The following is a 21,894-nucleotide window of genomic DNA, read 5'->3' as shown; positions in this document are numbered from 1 at the left end:
TCAGAGTATCTCAGGTTGGAATGGACCCATGAGTTCCCATGATACATAACAACTTAATGAAGAATACTCTGAAAAATTAAAGCAAAGGAATGCTCTGCAGTGAAGATGGAGGCTTTTATCCTGTTAATAAGTTGTTGGTATTAGGAGGAGAGCTTAAATATTTTGGAATACTGTGGTTCTACCAATTATTTGATAAATCTCTTATGAATCCTCCAGGTTCTGCTGAGATGCTGCTTGAACTCGGACACATTTGGTGCTGTGACCACTTCCCTGGGGAGCCTGTTCTAGTGACCGACCACCCTGTCTGTGAAGAACCTTTTCCTAATATCCAGTTGAAGTTGCCCTGGCACAGCTTCATTCCTTTTTCTCATGTCCTCTCACCAGTCACCAGAGAGAGGAGATCAGCACCTGCCCCTCCACTGCCTTGCTTGAGGAAGCTGTAGGCTTGGATGAGGTCTCCTCAGACCTAGGCTGAATGAGCTGAGTGACCTCAGCTGCTTCTCATCAGTCTCACCCTTGAGAGCTTCCATCCTCCTGCCTGCTCTCCTCTGGGAGGGCACGCAGTCTGAGAGTGGAATGTCCTTATCCTGAGGCACCCAAACCTGCATGCAGCACTCAAGGTGTCACTGTACCTGTGCAATGTAGAGTGGGACAACAATTCCTGCCTGTTGCTGGACAGGTGGAGACTGTCACTTTTGCTGTTAACTATGGAACCACTGCCACATTTTGGCACTTAATACTGGAGTTCACAAAAAAATTTGTCCAGTGATTCCCCAAAACACAAGTACGTGGAAAAAACGAACTTCAGAGGTGCCATGCAGAGCTGGCAATAGCAATAACCACAAATTTAAATACAATTTTCATGAGAGCCAGGGACATGACAGTCACAGATGCCAAAATGCATCTAATTACAAAAAACTCACTGGACAATTTGCAGCACTACATTCCAGGTACTGAAGAATCTGGCTCCTCATAGTCCAAGTAATAACATATTTTTAATCAGAATTTCCTTGCTGGAAATGGGTGCATTAATTTTGACCATGCAAGTAAGAGAAGTTATTCCACAGATACTGTTTTCTCACCTCACCTACAGGCTTTGAGAACTTGACAGAGGGAACATGCCAATGCCCCTGCTTACAAGGCATTTGGGACTGTAATAGAAAATACTAAGCATAGCAATGGTGTAGTGGAAGCTTCTACTGTACCATCAGTTAGCTGACATAATGAAATGCCATTCCTTAAAATAAGTAATGAATTTAGCTAATAAGATTTTCAAGCCTTTTTACCTAATTGGATTTTTTCCAAGTCACAGCTGCTTTTCTTGCAATAATCAAAATCAACACCTGGCCCAAATTTTATCATATACACTCAGTATACACACACAGATGCTTCCAGACCATTATCATATACTTGCACCACTTCCCCACTACGGTAAGTGGGAAAAAGCGATGAGATAGCACTGGAAGTGGTGTCATTAATGAATTTATTATTAACGAGGGTGTTAGAGTGCCTGGATCCCCCCAGACAGCCGGAGTGCCCGAGAACCATAAAGACAGCAGGAGTTTCCCACAGAGAAAAGTCTGCTCCACCTGTCTGAGGACCTCAATGCATTTTGACATGAAAACCCGACTAAGAATCCTCACAAACAGAAGCTGATAATGGACATTCATGTCTCCAACCCTTCGTACAGAGGGCAGGCCACACTGCTTGCCACAGCGACCAACTCTTCCATCCAGAGGGAAACGGACAGATCTGACACCAAAGTAAATTTCTAGTACTGTTTCCTTTACAACAGGAAAGCAAGCAACTAAGAAAATGCCTAAATACGAGATACAGATCGACTCTTTCAAGACGCTTAGTGAACATGAGGCAGAGCGCACTAAATAAGACATTTTGACTAAACCCACATGGCGTGCGTGTGCTCCTGCACCGAGCACACACGCCACAGCTTCTCTTTCCTACTTCCAGCAGGAAGGAAAAGCGGCCGGGTCGGCTGCGGCTGGATGTGAAAAATCGCAAACTCACTGACATCTCCTTCCCCGCGGCGAGGAGCCCGGGGGTGCCCGGGGCCGGCCCCGCTCGGGTCCCGGTTGCGAGCCGGGGCCGCGGTACCGCTGCTTTCGCCACCAAAGCGGGACCCGGCCTCGTGCCGGAGGCTCCCCGGGAGCGGCCCCTAGGCAGGAACCGCCGCTGCTCCGAACAGAGTTCCAGCCGAAATCCATCCTCGGCTCTCCCCGACCCACAGACCGCCCCTCCTCGTTGCCTCGCCCCAGGGCTCCGGCGGATTCAAGCCACGTCTCACAAGCGACGCCAGCTCGCTGCGGGAGACCCCCGTGCCGGGGCCGCGGGAGAGACCGGCACCGGCGGCTGCGGGAACAGGCAGGGCTTCGCACCGGGCCGAGCAGCCCCGTGCCCCGCGCCGCACAGCTCGGGGCAGACCGGGGCTGTGGGTGAGTGACGGCGCGGACAGGGGCTCTCCGTGCCTCCGCAGCCGGGTGGGCAGCGCCCCGCGTCCCTCGGGCCGCTCACCTGCTGCTGGATCTTCCCGTCCTCGGTGACCACCCAGTGGGTGGTGGCAGCAGCGGGCCGCGTCCCCGAGGCCAGCAGCGAGCACAGGCCCAGGGCCCAGCCGGAGAAGACCCATACCCGTCCCAGCCCGCCCCGCCCGGACGCTCTAGTCGCCGCCATCTTCCCCAATCCCGGCCTGCTCGCACCCCCCGGAAGCGGAACGGCCGCCGCCGCCATTTTGGGAGCGGGCGGTGCCGCGCTCTCGGCCCGGTGCGGCCGCGTGCCCGAGGCGGCGCCGGGAGCCCGCGGCCCGAGGGCTCTCGATCCCGGAGCGGCCCCGGGCTGAGGGGGACACAGCAGCGGGAGCGCGGCCCTAGAGCACCGTTACAGCACCGCGCACCGCCTGCCCCGCGCGGGGAGCCGGGTCCGGCCAACGGCGCCTTCCCGCAGCCCTGGCAGCCGCCGGTAACGACCGAGCTGCTGTCCCGAGCACAAGGCCGGCGTTAAATGCCAACAAGCGCCGTGTGGCGCCACGCTGAACGCTTCAATTTAAAAGAGGTGATTTTTGTTCGGGGCGCTGGAACGTTCGCCAGGACGGGTCGAGGGAACGACTTTGTGCCCCGCGCAAAGCAAGCGATGCAGATGCAGTGCAGCCATGCACACACAGTTAATGCCAGCCTTCCCAGGAGCTGCGTGAAGAGAGCTCTGAAGGCCGCATCCCTTCTAATGCTTTTCAGTTACACAGCAAAACCTGAACTTTTCCTGTTCCAGTTGACAGTAAATACCAATCCAGCAGAGGGAACCTGTTTCCCTAGTACCGAGAGAAATCTAAAAGCTGCCACGTTCAAATGTTGTTCTGTTTGATCTTTCTGCAGTCCAGCTTCTTGGGAACATCAAACTTCGCAGTGCCTATTAAACAGCAACATTTGTTTTCACCTAAAACTCATTAAGTAGAAACAAGAACAAGTTTACAAAATGGTGTGTCAGTGGTTCAACGGATTTGGTTTCTATCAGCCTAGAGAAAATACTGCGCAGGTATGATAGTTCCTTACTGCTGCCAGCGTTTTCAAATCAGGCGTATTAGATTCCACAAAAAACCCTAGGCTGCCCTTCCAAGTGACCCTTTCTCTATTATAAGTGTCAGGAAAATCCACAAACGCCAGAGGTTTTTGTCCAAAAAGGAGACAGGAGTCCTGCAGCTTTATTCCAGTAAAAGGAGGGAGTCCACTGAGGCACAGAACCATGGGGTTTTCTCTCTAGGGGTTTTGGAGGGCACAGCCTCTTTTTATCCTAAACTGGCCACACATTACCCTCTTCCTTTCCCCACTGGCTGAGGTACTAGGAAGGTACAGCCTTCCTGAACTGCCTTCCACATATTCCTCCCTTGAACCTACCATTTTACACCAAAGTTCAGAAACTCAGGGTTATGCAGACCCTGGTCGGTTTCAGGAGCCAAGCTGTCCTGGCTCTGCAACAAACCTGCTGCCCAAAGTTAGGAGAGACATTGGGACCCATTTCAAAGACATCAACACCCACACCTTCATCCATCCAATTGTTTGTAAAGACATTAGCTTTCCTCTCTAACAAACTGTATCACACTGTCAACATAGAGGAGTTTGAGGAAGACAATGACTGACTCCTTTTCACCACATTTCCAAGAAGTAAACATGCAGCTTTTACAAATATTTAAATTCCCCTTCAAAATTCTGCATTTGAAAGTTGAATTACTTTAAACTTGAAACAGTTAATGCAGTCTTATTATGATCCATTCCTTAGTGGTAAACAGCTTTCTGCATCTACAGCAACTTAAGGAGTAACTGAACTACAACAAAAAGGTACCACAGAACTTCTTTTACTAAGGTGACACAATACTGCAGAGTAACTGTGAAACAATGAGCCAAACAAAATTACAAAATGAATTTATTCCAAAGCTGTAAGGGAACATTTACAATTCAACAAGATGGTAAACAGGTGTTTCCACAAGAACTCACGATGTTAAAATTAGATAGGAAACTGGGGAAAAATAATCTAACTACTTCTGAGGCCACAAGAGCTTTGCACATCACCTCTGAAATATAGGAGTCACACAAAGAAAACTCACCCAAAATTCAGTGAGAAAAGAAGCTGCTAGTACCTAGTTACTAGTCTAAATACAAGCTATGTTTAGGCTTTGGGATAACATTATTAAACCCCCTCAAAATACCAATTATAGCCGCAAGTGCAAAATGTCTTTTAACTTTTTCCTCCCAATAGAAGCTTATTACATATCTAGTGCCTATTTTCAGAGTGACGTTTTGACCTCACAAATTTCCTCAAAGCTTTTAGCCAAGTTTCATGGTTTTAATGCCAAATCAGAGTCTAGCAGCTGGCATGTAATGAGAAATACAAAGTCAGCTCACATGTCCTGGAATGTCCAAAGCTTCCTACCTACTGTTCAGAGTTAAGCAAAAACAAAACTCTGAATTTAGCATCTTCAACAATGTTTTGAACTTTGACATAATTTTGGTATTGTGGCCTTCTGATTGTAGTCATAAATACCAAAGAGTGTTAATGAAAACACCTGAATCAGATATACAAGCAAATACAAATGGAACTAGGGTGGGGAGACATCACCTTCTGTGGATATCACTGGGCAAAAAAAAGGAGGATAAGTATTATTCACTCTTCTAAAGACTAAGTTATTTTACATCAACATGCTCTGGAACACTTAATTAAAATTATTTTCCTGTTTTGACTTCTTTTTACTATATACTAATTCCTTTACAATGCTGAATGACCTGAGAAGTTAAAATTTTGAGTGGTGAGAATTAAAAAAAAAAAAAGCATTGTGCTCTTACATTGTATTTTCTGGGTGCACACCAGTAAATAAAAATCTCAAGTTGCTATGGAAAAAAAAAATAGCATGGAATTGTTAACTTTTCCATCTGAATTGAACTACATAGCTGGAATTTTTCAATATTACCCAAAATACAATTTTATTTATATATTTTTAAATGCAACTATTGGTTAAAAAAAAGAACCAAAACACATACACACAAAAATCACAAAACAAGAAAAACCAACCAACCAGTCCACCCTCCAGTGCCAACTAATCCAGAAATCTGCATAAAACAGAAAAGAGCCAGAAACACCTATGGTCCAGCTCCAGTCTCTGAAGCTTAATCACTGCATCAGTCTTTACCCATTCCTGAAATAATTCATCATTTATTGTTTTGGTTTTTTATGCTATTCATTTACTGAGATTTCACAGCATAACTATATGCACATATTCATATTAAACATTAAAAATTAATTTTCAAAACATCACTTTTGTATTACAATGCACGGAGAAGAGTAAGATGTGCGAATCCAAAAACGCCACATTCTCCACATCTCTAATAAAGTAGACTGCTTCATGCTACAAGCAGAACAGATTTCCAGCCATGTTGCAAACTTTAAAAAACCAGCATGTATTTAATTCAATTCAATTAAAGAAAGTAAATCAAAGCAAATTTAACAATGGTACTCTTCTCCACATATTGCAAAATATGGTTACAGATGAGGAAAGGATTACTTCAGCTGCTAAGCTTATCTAACACATATCTGTTGTCATGCCTTTCCTGTCCATTACTTAATACATAAACTCAATTATATATTTCAGTTATGCAGTAGCTGACTTTTAGGTTAATATACAAACTGTCAAGATGCAGCTTTTGATGAAACATCTATGCTCTTTTCCAATTTTGAATCTTGAAGACACTTCAAAATAAGAACCCAAAACTGCTGACTGTAAGCATCCAAAAATACAGTTGTAGTTTCACTATGGACAAGTCGTAGTCCGTTAGAAAAGTAGATCATACATACAAAGGTATAAAGAACATTTAAGTCAGTCTCAATGGAAGGCAGTCCTTGAAGAAAACAATGCTCCAAGCAAACTTGCTGAGCAGCACTTTCACTTTAGCCCTTCAGGGGCATGGAAGATTTAGCAGTCTTCTCAGTAGATTCTTCCTCTGCTGCGATTGCCACGTCCTCCCCAGCCTCGTCCTCGTCCACCCCGGAAACCACCTCTTTGCTCTGAAATAAGAGTTGAAACTTTTCAGGCAGGTTTTATGCTCTATACAGATCCAAACTGAATAGCAGGATCTGGAGGTACTGAAGGGTAACTTCAGTCTCTGAGGCTATGCCTCCTTATGGACCATGAGATTGCTGACTTATTTTCTGATGGAAAATGGACCCCACTAATTTTAAAAGGAGGTCAGGAGAATGAGCCCATCCAAATTAAGTGCAGCCTTTCTGCATACTAATACTGTGATACATAACTGTCCCTGTAATTTAGGACTGTATTTGGGCCAATACATCACCACAGAACTGAAAACTGCCTAGCTCTTCCTCCTGTTCAATAACACAATATTAACCTTGAGGTGTCAGTCTGACTTGCTACTAGTGATTTTATAAAACTATGGAAAACCAGAACTTTGTCTTTCTATCTGTCCCTTCCTACCCTTAACATTAAGTTACCACCAGTATATTCTTTTTTTCTGGGGCTGATATCATCATTCAGTTACAAATCCTATCTAAAGATGGATACCACACAAACTATTTGCATACTGTAGAAAGTTTTTCCTTTCTCTTTGTTAAGAATATATCTGATCACAGCAAAAAAATCCCCAACAACAGAAACCCTAGTAAGTTTATATAGTTTCTTTGATTTGTTTGAAGGCTCATTTCCCTTTCATGATTTCTCCTAATGTATGGTCTTAAAATACAGTTTATATTAATCTACAGAGAGAACTGCATGCTGGTTTTAAAGGCTATAGAAATCAGAAGCTGGCTAATGAGGACAAAGCATCTCACTAACAAGAAACAGTAGCAAGCAATAAAACATTTCTGGTTGAATTTAGACCTGCAGAATTACAAGCTTTTCTTAAAAGACACAGGCGTGTCACCTGAAGCCTAGAATAAGAAATTTGTACATATCTCTTCTCTTTGCTTTATATATCTGCCAAAGCTTTATTATAGTTTTTCAACCCGTGGGTGTGGGTGACAGTTTGTCATAGCAGACTCTTTACTTGCCAGAGGTAGAACCAATGGGCCTACAGGAAAGACAGGAATGGGCTGCTGCCACTGCTGGTCCTACTCATTCAGTCTGCAACTGCTCTTGTGCTTCACCCAAAAATACGACTCGCAGGAAGGCAGATTCCGTGTGACTGGCAGCACGAGGACATAACTGTGTGTATGCACAGTGAACTGGCAATTCCCAGAACTTTTGGAGAAGGTCTGCAACGTCAGCAGTGGCTGTAATAGGAATGCAGCACAGGTCCAGTCGTATGACAGGAGGCAACCCAGCTCTGCCATTTGCTGCAACTGGCCTGTTCAATGGGAAACTCGTGCACTGTGTGTTGTAACAGAGAACACAACAGTTCAATTACTAACTCTAGGTATGAAAACACTGCTAAAACTAACTTGCAAATGACCTAAGTCATAGGCTGGTAACATTCAAACACTGCAATACATCAACAGCTGGGAAGAGACCATCACAAACATTCATGACAGTAAAACTTGATCTTGCATGAGTGTGATATTTATTGCCCCACCCCAAGACACAACTGTCACTAGACAAAAGTTCTTCCAAGCTGCCTAACTTACCATAAGAAAAACTACCCAGGTTACTGCTGTATTTTCCACTGGGAGGATTATATATTTGCCTGGCATCCCTTTTTGGTCCTGCTGAAGCTTTCTTTGGAGGTGAACTTGAGGTTGTATCTTCACTTGCTCTTTTTTGGCTGACAGAAGAAAACAAAAACATATCATTACACCCCTATGGTGACAAGTACAGTAATACTAGCTCAGCCACAAAGATTAACCACTGGAAGCCAGCAGCAGCCAATAATAATGCCCTGAATAATAGTATCCCAGAAGACCCTGCAGTTGATTGTCTTTAGTATCCCTAAAGCAAGACTAAGAGCATCTCACCACAGCCACAGGATGGGTGTTATTTTTGATGTGAAACTTTACGCTCACATGCTGTCTGTATTGTACAGACACAGTTTGGGAGGTTAATTTTTACTGTTTACAAAATAAATCCCACTGTTTTCTTTTATTGTATGAAGAACTCTTACCTTGCATCTGCCTTCTGTACTGGTTTCCAGGACAATGTAACTGTACTTTTGTAAGAAGGAGGAATGTGGAAGAGATCCTATGGATGCAGAATTGGACAGTTTATGCTACAGTTAAATTTATGTCAATTGCACTTCAAAATTTTAGCTACTTGCTGAGACTCCAGAATAACCACTACTTTCCAATAATTGTAAATCCTTTAGTCCCATGGCAGAGAGAGAAGGCAGTAGAATACTGCCTTACCTGGCTGCCTTCACTAGGAAATTCAAGTAGGATTTATCTTAGCAGAATAGTGTCTTACACTGACCAAATACAGAATCATAGACTAGTTTGGGTTGGAAGGGATGTTTAAATACCATCTACTTCAATGACTCTGCAATGAGCAGGGACATATTCCACTAGATCATGATGCTCAGACCCCCATCTCATCCAGCCCTGAATGTTTCAAGGAACCTGCAGAGAAAGCCAGGTTTTCTCTCCTATCTTGTGCACATCAAGCATCTTACAATGAACTACAGTGGCTCCTTCCAGATGGAAGACATCTGATATCCCTACAATGTATAAGACAGGCTTCTCAATATGGTGGGCCAAGTTTTTGGTTCGTAGTTGGAAGTGAGAGTGAAGAGATGGAAAGAGGGTTACAAGAAATCAGAATGGTTTCATGGGCTCCAGATGAAAGTGTCTTTCTTGCAGCCTATCTCTTCTGAGCTTTTTGGGGAAACAGGTTCTGTACAGCAGCTTGCTTTGCCTTCCTCCTTCCTTAATATCTCCTTGCACCTCTTTGAACTATTCTGTACTCCTCACTGACACTGCAGGAAAGGGAAATGACATGAAAATCCAGAGACCCCTAAAGAAGCAAGGTGTTTTTTTCTGGGGACAACTAGTGCTGCAAGAAAGTGTATCCACACCCTATCCCAAGACAATTAGCAGCAAAAGCTAAGCTGTTGGCAGGATCAGCAAGATCCACCTCTCTTCTGAAAAAGCAAAGCAGCACCAACTCTGAGCTGGCTACCACCAACTAACACAATACACAATTACACAAAACAACTTGGTTCAAATCTATTCCTTTCTTCTGCATAGGTTACTCTGCCGTGGGAATTTAGTCCTTCATTATGTGAGGACTTACCTTGATTAAAACATTAATGTTGTTGGTTATTTTCAAGGCAACCACTTTAATCTTGTTCTGTAAAAAAAAAAACCAGACACCAATGAGCACCTAGTAGCTTTATGCCAACCTCATTACATGAAGCCATAACATTAAACTCACTGCTCTTCCTAGTGAATTGCTATAGTAACAGTGATAGTGAAAGGTGTGTACACTTCCAAGTTTTTATCACACCTGCTTTTAAGATTCTTGTAGTTTCACACTAACTAGTTGTTTCTAATGTTCCAGTGTGGTTCCCACTGTGTTTCATTTTGCTCAACATATGATAATTTCCCCTTCAAAACAAAGCACAGAACACAATTAAACCAAATACATGTGGCTGCAGCAAGCAAACAGCTGAAATTCCAAACTAGATCATCTTCACTTGCAAAATGCAGCATAAGGTAACATGCACTTGCAATAATGTTAGCACCATTATTCTCTTAATCTATTTGCATACTTAAAACTGACTGCAGCCTATTAAGATGTGCCAATGGTTCTTTCCTTAGGCTCAATTAGAAAAATCCAAATTCCTGAACAATTCTTACCTCCTCTGTTTTCAAAGCTTCTCCTGTTTTTCCTTGAAGTGCCAGACGAAGCTGTCGAATATAGACCTGCAACCCTCGAGCAAAATACTGCAGCCTAAAAGATTTAAAAGCAATTCCTTAGTAAAATTTACACAGTCCTGTAGAAATAAAAGTATAAGCAAAGGAAAACTATAATCTTGTTTCTTCCCCTTTAAGAAAAATGCTCAAAGTAAGTCTTCCATCAATCTGATTTGTACTTCTTTAGCATCCAAACAGTAATTGACACTTTCATAGAGTCAGAGAATTATAAAGGTTAGAAGAGACCTACAGGATCACCTAATCCAACTGTCACACCTAAACCATACCCCCAAGTGCCACATCTAATGCCTCTTGAACACTTCCTGAGACAGTGATTCCACTACCTCTCAGGGCAACTTATTCCAGTGCCCAACCAGTCTTCCAGAAAAACTTTTTTCTCTAATATCTAATCTGACCCTTTCCTGGTACAATATAAGGCCATTTCCTCATCCTTTTAGCTGAGACATGGCAGAAGAGTCCTGGCAGTCCTACCTCACTACAACCTCCAGTCAGGCAGTTGTAGAGGGCAATGAGGTCCCCCCTGAGCTTCCTTTTCTCCAGACTAAACAGCCCCTTCTCCCTCAGCCACTCCTCAAGAGACCTGTGCTCCAGACCCTTCCCCAGCTCCACTGCCCTTCTCTGGACACACTACAGCACCTCGGTGTTCTTTTTGAAGCAATGGTCCTGAAACTGGATATTGCATTTGAGGTGAGGCATCGCCAGTGTTGAGTGCAGGGGGACAATCACTGTCCTGGTCCTGCTGGCCATGTTAGTCTTGATACAGGTCTGGATGTCATTGGCCTTCTTAGCCACCTGGGCATGCTGCTGGCTCATACCCAGCTGGCTGTCAGTCAACACCTCCAAGCCCCTTTCTGCTGATCAGCTCTCAAGCCACTCCAGCCCAAGGCTGCAGTGCTACATGGGGTTGTTGTGACCCAGCTGCAGGACCCAGCAATCCACCTTAGTAAATCTCATGTAGTTGTCCTCGGCCCATCGATTCAGCGTGTCCAAAACCCTCTGCAGAGCCTTCCTTTCAGCTGATCAACACTCCCACTCAGCTTGGTGTTGCACACAAACTCACTGAGGATGCAGCAATCTCCTCATTCAAGTAATTGATAAAGATGTTGAATAGGACGGGCCCCAGTACTGAGCCCCAGGGAACTCCACTAACATTTTTGAACAAACACCTTGTAACAGAACATTAACACTTGCCTCTAAATCATTACCTGATTTTGAAGTCTTTCAATTTCTCTGCATTCAGCTTGGCAGTCAGGAAGTCTGGAAGTTTGCGACCTAGCTGATGGAAGCTATACAATAAACACTCCACATAACTGAATTGCAACTTGGGCTCTTCACTGCCAGCATTTTCCCCATTTTCTGCTTCCTCTGGTGGGAGTGGCATATACTCCTGAAGAACAGAAAGGGAAACAAATGCATGAGACACATTTATGCTGAATGACTGCTCTTTCACAGTGTTGGAACTGGATGGCTTACTTGTGCTGACAATTTTAGAAGTATCCACCGTCTCTATACTAATGGATGAAGTACTGAATAAAGTCCTGGTGCAGGTGGTTTACCTACACTTCTGTGACTCAACTCAGAGGACATACTATGGCGGCACAACTACCACAGGAAGCAATAATGTACTGCACCAATGCTTCTGAAATAGTGCTGAATTTGCTTAGAATTGTCAGTGCAGATACAGTACTTAATGACATGAACACGAGTCTCTCATGACTATGAAATTTAAAAAAAAGAAACACATGAGTTTACTGGCTTAAAAACATTATTCAGGTAACAATCTCCATCTACAAAGGCTTTAAATGGCAAAATTATGTTCAACGTTCTATCAGTGGACAGGACTATCTCTGAAATAGCCAAGAGATGAATACATAAAAATAACTTGTTTTGATGAAAACTTAATTTCGTAGTGTTTTACATGAATAAAAACTGAATTAGTCTTACCAGTAATTTATCAAACAGCTTCTTCAAATTGGATTCAAGCTTTTCCATATCACCACAAAATGAACTCATTTCAGCAAGAAGCTTCAAAACCTACACATAAGGATAGCCAGGTTTTTGTGTGTTAACTGAAAAGCTTAACATTCAACTTAAAATCAATTATCACATCACTATGGCTGGCACAGTAGAGGCCAGCTATTACAACTAAACCCCTCCCAAAACAGCAGGAAGCAATACAAGGAAGAACATGCCTAATTTGTTTTTCCTGTCTGTAAAGAGAAACACAGGTTTGTGTGTCTAATCCCAACAAGCATTAGTCAACAAGCAAACAAAACTTAATCTCCCACATCTGCAGCACAGCTCACCTTCAAGTGAGAGCCACAGAGATCTAACTGAAGCCGTAGCACTGATTAATGTAAACAAAATTACAGACATTAAGCCACTCCCTTAGGAGGTTAAATTAGCCCAAACTATGCAACCATCATTTCAGTAAATGCTATGTGCTTAAAAAAAATTGAGAGTAATATAAAAATGATTACACTGATCTACTTGTTCTACCTTGCTTCAAAAGCTTGGGACAGATGACACATGCTTTAAAAGGCAATGCTCAGTCATGCCTCAATAGATCAAATGTTTTTTCTAGTGCAGCTACTTTTCCTACAAGCCAAGAAATGAAAACTACTTGAGGAAAGAGCTTGTGATTTTTAAAATAGCTGTCTTTATCTAGGATGGTTATTTTTAACTATTTGGAAAAGATTTTAGCTTTGGCTTACCTCTAACTGGATATCAAGACCCTCCACTAGAGTAGTCAAAGAGCTGAGGTTTGGCAGAACATGCTCACAGAAGTAAGTAACAAATTTTGTGGAATGAACATTTTTCTGAAACAAAACCGCACAAACAAACCATCACACATTACTCATGTTACTCTTGAGTCTGAAGGGGCTAAATTTCTTCTCCCATCAACCCTCCACCCTTATAAATGCCTGCCCCACAGCTGTACCTTAAAGCTTTATAAACTTCCCTCTTATTCCTAAGACACAGACCTCCTTGCAGGTAGCCTAAAATCAGAGGATGTCCCCAACAGCAGCTGAAAAGATTGCTTGCAATGCAAGAATAGGCCCTTAACCTGTGCAACTGCCTGGCACTAGACTTGAAACAATCAAATTCATGCAAAATAATGTGAGAATCTTGTAATTCACTGTAACAGCTTAAATTTGAAAAGACAAGAGAAAAACACAGGTATGTTTGTGTTTGGAGGTCTTAAGGATGTTTTCCAACATTTGGATACATTAGAGGTTAAAAGTGGAGTAGTACTAATTTGTGGTCTTTCAAACATGATCATTGGCAACACCAAAGCCAAGCTCCAGCCATTAACTTTCCTCCACAGTCCCCACGCCAAGCAAATAACTACGTACTGAGAACAGCGGCACTGCCTGCCGAGTGCACTGCAGAAGTCTGTCCACACAGTCCGTATCTGATGGATTGAACGTCTGTTCCAGGTCAGCCTGTTCAGCCACCAGCTCCACCAGCTGCTGCCTCCCACTGACTGTCTGTAAGCTTTTTAATCCAGACAGTATTTTCATAAACAGAACAAATTCCTCGCCTGTTACATCTTCCAGAACCTTAACAAAAAAAGAAAAGATATTTTTGTGGTAACAATTTGTAAACCTCCAAGTCAAATCTACTGAGTTTGAAAAGGTAAAGTATGCAAATACTTAGCATTTAAATTTAGCATATAGTTATTTAAAAACACAAGTTTGAAGAAACACATGAAAACATTAAGTATAATTGAATGCACCTACAAACCAAAGCAAATGGCATCAAGCTGTGCACAAGAAACAGTTTTTTTAACTCTAAACTGAGAACAAACTCCTATCTAATAAAAAAATGCTTCAGGAAGAATAAATTTTAAACAAGTATCTACTCATTACTGGTGGTTTTAAAAGTTTTTGCATCTTTCTCAGCTTAGGGAATGCATGGAAATCTCCTAAGATTCCACAAAGACAAATGCCAAGTTCTGCACCTGGGATGAAGCAAGTTCCCTGCATCAGCACATGTAGGGGACTGACTGGCTGGGGAGCTGCTCTGCCGAGAAGACTGAGGGTTCTGGGGGACAGCAGGCTAAACAAAAGTGACAGCACCATACCCTGGCTGACAAGCAGTGTTCTGGGCTAAGGACAAGAGCACAGACTAAGGGAAACAAAGGGACAGAGGACTGACAGGTCCTTGGCTGGGCCCTCATCTGACCAAATCTGGAATACTGCACCTAGTGTTGGGCTCTCCTGTATGAGGAGGCTCTTGATAAGCTTTAGGAAGGTAAATGAACAAAGTGATCTGTGTCTAGAGCATAGGAGCTGTGAGGAGAACATAAAGCAATCAGGCTTTTCCAGCCTAAAGGAAGAGAGCTGTATGTGGGAGGGGCAAACTAACTATCTTCCAACACTCGAGAACAAGACCGTGCCCATGGCAGCCAGTTTCTTTGATGAGATGGACATGGTCAGAATGAAACAATGACACAAAACTAAAACGGGAGGTTTCAACTGGATAGAGGGAAAAAAAACCAAAAAGATCTCCTGAGGATAACTGAACATTGAAGCTGGTTGCCCAGAGAGTATAGGAACTCTCCATCGTTAGAGGTTTCAAACCCAACTGGAAAAAGCACCAAGAAGTCTGATCAGAATTCAGCTGAGCATGATTCACTGAGCTGAACAATCTCTCAAAGACCCTTTCCAATGTGAATGATTGTGTCCAATTCTAATCAAAGTCACTCTCACAAAATTAGAAGAGCCATGGTTTTAACATTACCACAAAAAAATGCTGCAAACTTTGGAGTGTATCAGAATGGTTAAGTACAAGATCATGTTTGTACAATGTTCAAACAGACCTCCAAAGCAACACCAATGATAAGGGATGGTTGAACAACACTTGAGTTTAAACTGAAATCAGACACTCACCTTCTTTGATTCAGTCAATATGAACTCCTCCACCTCCTTTGTCATCACTTCCTCTGGTAAGGTTTTCAGTTTTGTAGAAAGGAACTTAATGGCTCTCTCTCTCACAATATCCTCTCCCTGAAGGATTTGACTGAATAAACCTCCCAAAGTCCCTGAATGGAGAATAAATTGGGTAACACAAATTATTTTAGAAGTTATGACCTGGACCTTTTATCCAGAAGGAAGAAGTTCCCTCTTTTAAGATTCCATGATACATTTTAAAATAACTGCTATACTAACTTTTAAAAAACATTACAATTTTCATGTATCTTGACATAAAAATGCACACTCTTTTATTAGTCTGCATAATTCAGATCCATGATTAAGTTCAGTACTGTTTGCAAAACCAAACTATTAGTGTGTGTCTCACTTTTGCCCTGTACTAAGAAGACACAAAACTGAGTCCTGTTCTCATCTTACTACAGACTGGAAAGTATTAATGAAAGCCATGTATAGAAAAACTTGTCCTTTACCTTTAGCATCCATCTTAAATATACTGAGCAAGGCATTGTTCACCAAGTTGAATTCTGCAGAATCATCTGGAGAGAGAAAAAAAATTCATATACACGTGAAATGGAAAGGTAAGAGCAGAAAACCAAAATGGCTAATACTACACAAGAAGAATTCTGTCCTCAGCATTTAACCATAAACAACATAACCTGTATTTTTAAAAACTATTAGACTGAGGAAGTTCAAAGCCATGATTATGGAAGCAAAAAAAAAAAGGTATTTGTCACTTTAGTCTCCCTACCAAAACTAAACCTTAAAACTTGATAGGACTGAAAACTTGAAGGGAAGTTATTAATCTGTATATTTAGTTATTTTAATAAACAAGCTAACTTTCACTTAATTAATATAAAATACATAGTTATTTATTTTTAAACTCTTTATATTAATCTACAGTATTTCTGTGTAGCAGCAACTATTTCTCTCTTAAACTAAATGAAGAAATGCATAAATCTCAAAAAACCCAAACCAAAATCTACCTTCTTGAGAAGCCCAGAGTCTTAACCATGCAGTTTTAACACAAGTTTGAACACCTAATATTTAGTACTTTATAACTTACTGAGATTAAATGTACATTAAATTCTCAGCTTACCCCCACAGTATTTATTTTGCACCAAAAATGCAACTCTATGGACCAAAATGCCCTCAGGCCTTTTCAGGTTCTAGAAACTGGATGAGAAATCCAGTAACTCTTTTTCAGAAAGCAATTTGCTGCAGCCCATAACTGGAAGGTTCCCCCCCTGCCATGCCTTTTTCTACAGATGCTTTCAGAGAACTTGAATGAAAAAAATTGTTTTATCTAAAAGAAAGATTTTTGGTTTAGATTAGAATAATTAGTGCTTGTTCAGCCTAACTGTACAGCAAATATAAAGCAGGAGAAAACACAAGAAGGACATGAACAGCACTGGGATAAATTATGAATCAATGAAAAATGTTCTACAGAACCAAAATTGTGTACATATTTAGGTGTGCCTTGAGATGAGCCAGGACAGGTCTCCTACCTGACTGCAGAAGCTGGGTCAGTATGTCTGCTACCCGAGGAAGATTATCTCCAGTGGCAAACTGAGGCAATTCCTTGATTGCTTGTCGCCGGATCTGTTGAAATTGTCAATAATGTAAAAATTTTAAAAAATTTAACATTTCAGGAATTACATAACACCCCAAATTCCCCTATTTTGACATATTTATGAAGAAAAGAATATATTTGTCTTAGAGCTAGGCAGCACTGGAGAAAAATCAAATACAAAGAGCACTTTTGTTCACAAAATCATTCATATGATCAACAAAATAAAGGCTGGAATGTGTGTTATTAAGGAGTTTTATTTGCTGACAGGAAGGACAGTTCTACAGTTGTGCATATGGCAGGGATAAACTCTAGGGTTTGTTCCCAGCACTGAAAAAAATCCTTGAATGATCTGTCCTTTCAAATCCCTTAAGAACTGATAAATGGAGATGCTTCAAAGGTACAGCTTCTACCAGCACCACAGAAGCAGCATGAAGTATCTCAAGAAGCACAACAGTCAGAATCACATCCCTGTGGTTCTCAGGTGCAAACAAGATTCTGTCTCCCAGCAGTATTTATCAGAATCAATTACCACAAAGTGCCTTTTGATAGGAAATAATGTAAATGTCATTCAAATAAACTGTAAGTTTCTTTCTACAGAGCTATTCCTTCGATCACTGGTGGGAGCTAAAAAAGATAAATGAAAACTGATGCATCTTCCCAAACCATCACACAATGAAGTAAATGCAAGAATTAAATTTATCTTATCCAAAGACCAACCCTGCCATCCCAAAAGACACAGCCCATTAAACAAAGAGAAAACAGCAAAATATAAATTCAAAGTATCAACTTGCTACAAGATTCTTATTCTTACAGAAACATCTTCATCCTCGCAGAGGTCCAACTGGGCATTGATAGCTGAGTCAGCTAGCTCAGGAAAATGCTTGAAGAACTTAGGAATAAACTGGGCTGCAAGTCTCTTCTCCTTGGCACCTCCTTTCACTCCATCCAAGATGACCTGGTAGGCATCCTTATGCTAAAAACAAAACCAGAATACACAAATGGAAAAATCCTGGCTTATTCTCAAGACAAGGAAGAACTTTTTTCTCCCATTCTCTGAAACTATTTAAGTGAACCATATTATACAAGCTTCTTACAAAGGAATATATTTTTCTCTTAGACTGATATAACCATGCCAATTTGGTAATATTTGCCTCTGTTGCCTGGCTTTTACTACTATTGTGGCTCCTGTCTGTTGAAGTGTGTACCGCTCCAGCTGCTGGCCTGAAGGGTAACACCTCTTGCACACTGTGATTAGATTACTGCAAGAAATTCCACGATCCCTGCCACTGAACATGACCAGTTTTTCAAGGAGTTTCTGCCTTTTGTATGCTCATGGATTTGCTACTTCATGTCTCTGAAGTACAGATTACCTTTCCCAGTAACTGTGCCACTGCAGTGGATCACGTGCTTGTATTAACATATACGGTGCTAAAGTATCTTTGGCATCTATTCAGGCAGCTAACTTCACCTGGAATCTCTGCTGTCTATTCAGGTAGCTAAATCTGGGATGAAATACAGTGCTTGGAAGAACTGTTACACGAAACTAGACGTAAAAAAATCCCAGAAACCTTCAGTTTTAAATAGAGAAATATATATTTATTTCAAATATAGGAAATAAACACTTCAACAACAGTAACATTTCCTCTAGCTGCTCCAACTACACTCACACAGGTGCTTCTGATTCTGTGCCTACAGGACCGAAACTTTAAATTAATTGAAGTCTTTGTTGTGGTTAGCTGTGTGTTTGTGAAATAGAAGTCAGCATTATTAGGATACTACCCGAAATCAGAACCTTCTAAGATTAATTTTCCTCATGGCTGTGAAAAAGAATGCTTAAAACAGCTTATTCTACTTTGAACAGCAACACCGACAGCACAGGACACTTTCTTTGCTTTATTCACATTAAATTTCCCAGTGCCATACATCTCATCACCACTACTCCACGTGAAAGTTGTCCCATAGCAAATACAGATACTAATTTACAAAGCAGTACACTGCATTGCCCTCTAAAGCTGCATTTTAAAATTTCGTGCCCATGCTCCTGAAGCACTCCCTACAGCTTGTTAATAGCTGTGTTGCCAGAATCTGGAGCGGGATACAGATCTGGATGAAAACTAAGAAGTGAAAGAATCAGCTGCCTCTCAGCTCAACCACATCACCACCCAGTTCCCTCTGTAGCTGGGCCAGTGCAGTGCACTCAGCAGCAAAGGCAGGCATGAGGCAGCACAAACTAGCCATGAAAACACTCATCAGTACAGACACGGGTGCACGTTAAGAACAAGTTCTGTTGTACAACACATAAAACTTAACACAGATGAAAAAGCATTCACGCAGCAATGGAACAGAGTAGTTGTGTTCCCTGCATTTGTGTTCCTGTATGCTAATTACTCCTACCATGTAGGCAAAACACAGTTCAGGCAGGAGTTTGTTTTATCTGTACCTGGCAGCATGGAATGCTCTAGAAAAACCACAGGCAATTACAGAAGCAGTGTGATCCTTCTGTTTTGTGCATTCCCTTCCCATCTGTAACGAAGGAATGTCCTAAGCTGGAGATAGTGTCCAGACCTTTGTTTTCAATTACTGTTAATTGACCAATCATCCATTAACTTCTCTAGGTTAGTTCTTGAGTCAATTCATGCCCTGCAGTGTCCTGAGCCAATGAACCTGAGCGTTATAAAGAAATGTTTGTCTTCCTCTTTATTTTCACCCAGCTTCCTAACAGTTTTTTTCTAGTTCTCACCTTCATTGCACTTGTGACAACCTTGTCCACTTGTGGACACCTCATACCCGAGCCCCTTTCTCAGCTGAAACACTCTTTACAAGCTCAGCGCTTCTCTTGATGCCGTAACTTCTGGCAGCCCCTATGCTCAAGGTTTTTTTGTTTGAAACAGGGTAATCACGACATTTTGCAGAAAGAGATCACGTTCATGATGTTGGTAAGAGATAATAAAGCACTAGGTGGGATAAAAATGATTAACAATGAGCAATTATGGCCTCTCAGACCCCAGGCAAGATTATGAAATGACAAATTTGAAGAGGTAACTCCGTCACAAAGGTTAACAAAACAATGAAATGTTTTAGCACAGAACTTTTATATGCCAAAAGCACACTCAGTTCAACAAAGCATCAGGAAAGTTCACTGCAGAATAACCTTACAAGCTATGCTTGTTACAGAGACACTTCCTCTGGCTTTGAGAACCCAAAAGCTGGAGAGGGGCAAAACTGGGAGAGTGTTTTAGGAATCTGCATTCTATACCTACTCTCAGAGGTTCTTACACACCTACCCTGTCACAGGCTGCATTTCTTAACCACGCTGGAGTCTGCTCTACCTAAGATGGCCATTCCTCCCTCACAAAAGCTACTCACAAGAATCAAAGTGAGATGAACTGTGCACTTCTGAGGTGGCAAGGTAGCAGCATGTTTTACTCTGCACTTCTCCCTGCAGTTCCCTACATTTTACTTGCAATTTGTTTTTGGCTCTGAGGTGATGTTTTTGTTGGACTGTCTGCAAGGATGCTTTGTTTCACTAGGGCATAACCACACAAGCAAAGTGAACGGACCTGAATTAAAACAAAAAAAATCAAACTTCAACATCCCCCTGTCCCCAAACAACCACCAAAATATTTGTTCTCTTAAAAGCGCTTTTTACGTGACATTGTATAGCAGTGTTCTTGTTTAATTTAAAATCCACGGTTGGATACAGATATGGCAAAACTACTTTCCTACTTATTGACATTAGAACCAAACGGAAAAAAAAAGTATCTTCTGCTTTTTCAGGGGGCCATTTCGGAAAATGAGGAACTAATGCAATTCCAAAACTAGTAGTAACTAGCCATAAAATATTCTATTGGTAATATTCCAAGCCATCCTCTTTTCTAAAACAATTCAGTAATGGTATAACCAAATGGCAGATCTTGCCAATATTTTACAGAAAAAATATTTTTCAGTCTTGAGGGTCGACCTTAGGTTCTTGCCTCAAGGAAGAAAAAACTAAACGGCTACGCGCAGCTATCGAACCATAACAGACCTCACCTTCCCTCAGCAAGCCTTTTAGCAAGACAGCCTGCCAGACGCCCTCCAGACCTGCAAGTGCGCTGGATCTGCAAGTGCGGTGCCAAAGACTTCAAGGTCCGAATTCGCCAGGCCAAACTCCCCGCCCCCTTGGAGAAAACAGCCTGACTCTAGCTAAGAGCCGGTTAATATCCGAGACGCCGCATTTAAAGGAGGGCTGCCCACACGATGCGCATGCTGCAACAGCGACGGGAGCTACTGCGGTCCTTGCAGATCCACGGGCGCTGCTCATTTCTACTCGCCCTGCGCCGCCGCCGGCCTCAGGAAACCCACCCCGAGCACAGCCCCGGGGCTCTCCGGCTGTGCGGCGAGGCGAGCAGCCCCTCTGACGGCACTCCGGCCCGCCCGTCCGCCCCCCCTCGGCCCGGAACTCCCCGCCTCAGCGCTACGCAAGCCCGAGGCCTAGCGAGGCCTTGCAGGCCGCAGCCACACCGCACCTGGCCCGCCGTCTCCGTGGCGTCCGCCAGGATGCCGTAATTGCGGTAGAGCTCCTCCACAGTGGGCATGGCGCGGCGGGGAAGGGGCAGAGCCACCGAAACACCGAACCCGCCACTGACGACGACGACGACGCCGCCGCCGCTCCGGCCGCTGCTCCCGCTCGGGTCGCGTCGTCAGCACCAGCGAGACGCCAGTCCCGGAGCGGCCGCGCGCCGCGCCTGAGCGCCGCCCCCTGGCGGTGGGCGGTGGCACTGCAGAGCCGGGACCCGCGAGCGCCGAAGGCGGAGCGGAGAGGGACGGGGCGGAGAGGGACGGGGACCCTGCCACAAGACCCGGGACCCAGGACCCGGGACCCAGGACCCAGACCGCGCCCGGGGAGCCCCCGAGGGGCTGCGCTGCCGCCGCGCCCGGCCTTAGCGGCTGCTCACCGAGCTCTGCGTCATCCGCCTCGCCGCAGGCTCGGGCCGGGGTCGCGCTACGGGGTGCGTTCTTGTGCTCACAGAT

At 43.1% G+C, this 21,894-nt stretch overlaps 2 protein-coding genes across 4 annotated transcripts in view; both read right to left on the bottom strand.

The window, feature by feature from the left end:
• The window catches only part of TTC17 (tetratricopeptide repeat domain 17), a 55,409-nt gene extending 52,626 nt beyond the window's left edge, over positions 1-2,783 (bottom strand). For both annotated transcript variants that reach the window (XM_041395818.1, XM_041395825.1), the window contains exon 1: positions 2,530-2,783. In XM_041395818.1, the coding sequence (XP_041251752.1) occupies positions 2,530-2,745 (216 nt within the window). In that variant the 5' untranslated portion in view covers positions 2,746-2,783. The remainder of the gene's footprint in view (positions 1-2,529) is intronic.
• A 1,628-nt stretch (positions 2,784-4,411) lies between these two features.
• API5 (apoptosis inhibitor 5) lies at positions 4,412-21,620 on the bottom strand. Of its 2 annotated transcripts, none has more exons than XM_041417121.1 (14): positions 21,390-21,618; positions 17,693-17,854; positions 16,817-16,910; positions 15,782-15,847; positions 15,270-15,421; positions 13,731-13,937; positions 13,089-13,193; positions 12,319-12,408; positions 11,580-11,761; positions 10,297-10,390; positions 9,731-9,787; positions 8,607-8,683; positions 8,134-8,270; positions 4,412-6,561 (listed from the first exon to the last, which is right to left on the bottom strand). In XM_041417121.1, exons 1-14 carry the CDS (start codon positions 21,456-21,458, stop codon positions 6,482-6,484), a joined length of 1,572 nt encoding a protein of 523 aa, XP_041273055.1. In that variant the 5' UTR covers positions 21,459-21,618; the 3' UTR covers positions 4,412-6,481. The 2 variants fall into 2 exon arrangements, with proteins under 2 accessions (XP_041273055.1, XP_041272984.1); XM_041417050.1 differs by lacking the exon at positions 4,412-6,561 and adding an exon at positions 7,572-7,879 and having other exon boundaries at positions 21,390-21,620.
• Between the last annotated feature and the right edge of the window lie 274 nt (positions 21,621-21,894).

Source organism: Onychostruthus taczanowskii, unplaced genomic scaffold (genome assembly GCF_017590055.1).
Source record: "Onychostruthus taczanowskii isolate IOZ18803 unplaced genomic scaffold, ASM1759005v1 scaffold1, whole genome shotgun sequence".
Classification (NCBI taxonomy): Eukaryota; Metazoa; Chordata; class Aves; order Passeriformes; family Passeridae; genus Onychostruthus; species Onychostruthus taczanowskii.
This window is presented reverse-complemented; position numbering and strand designations above follow the sequence as displayed.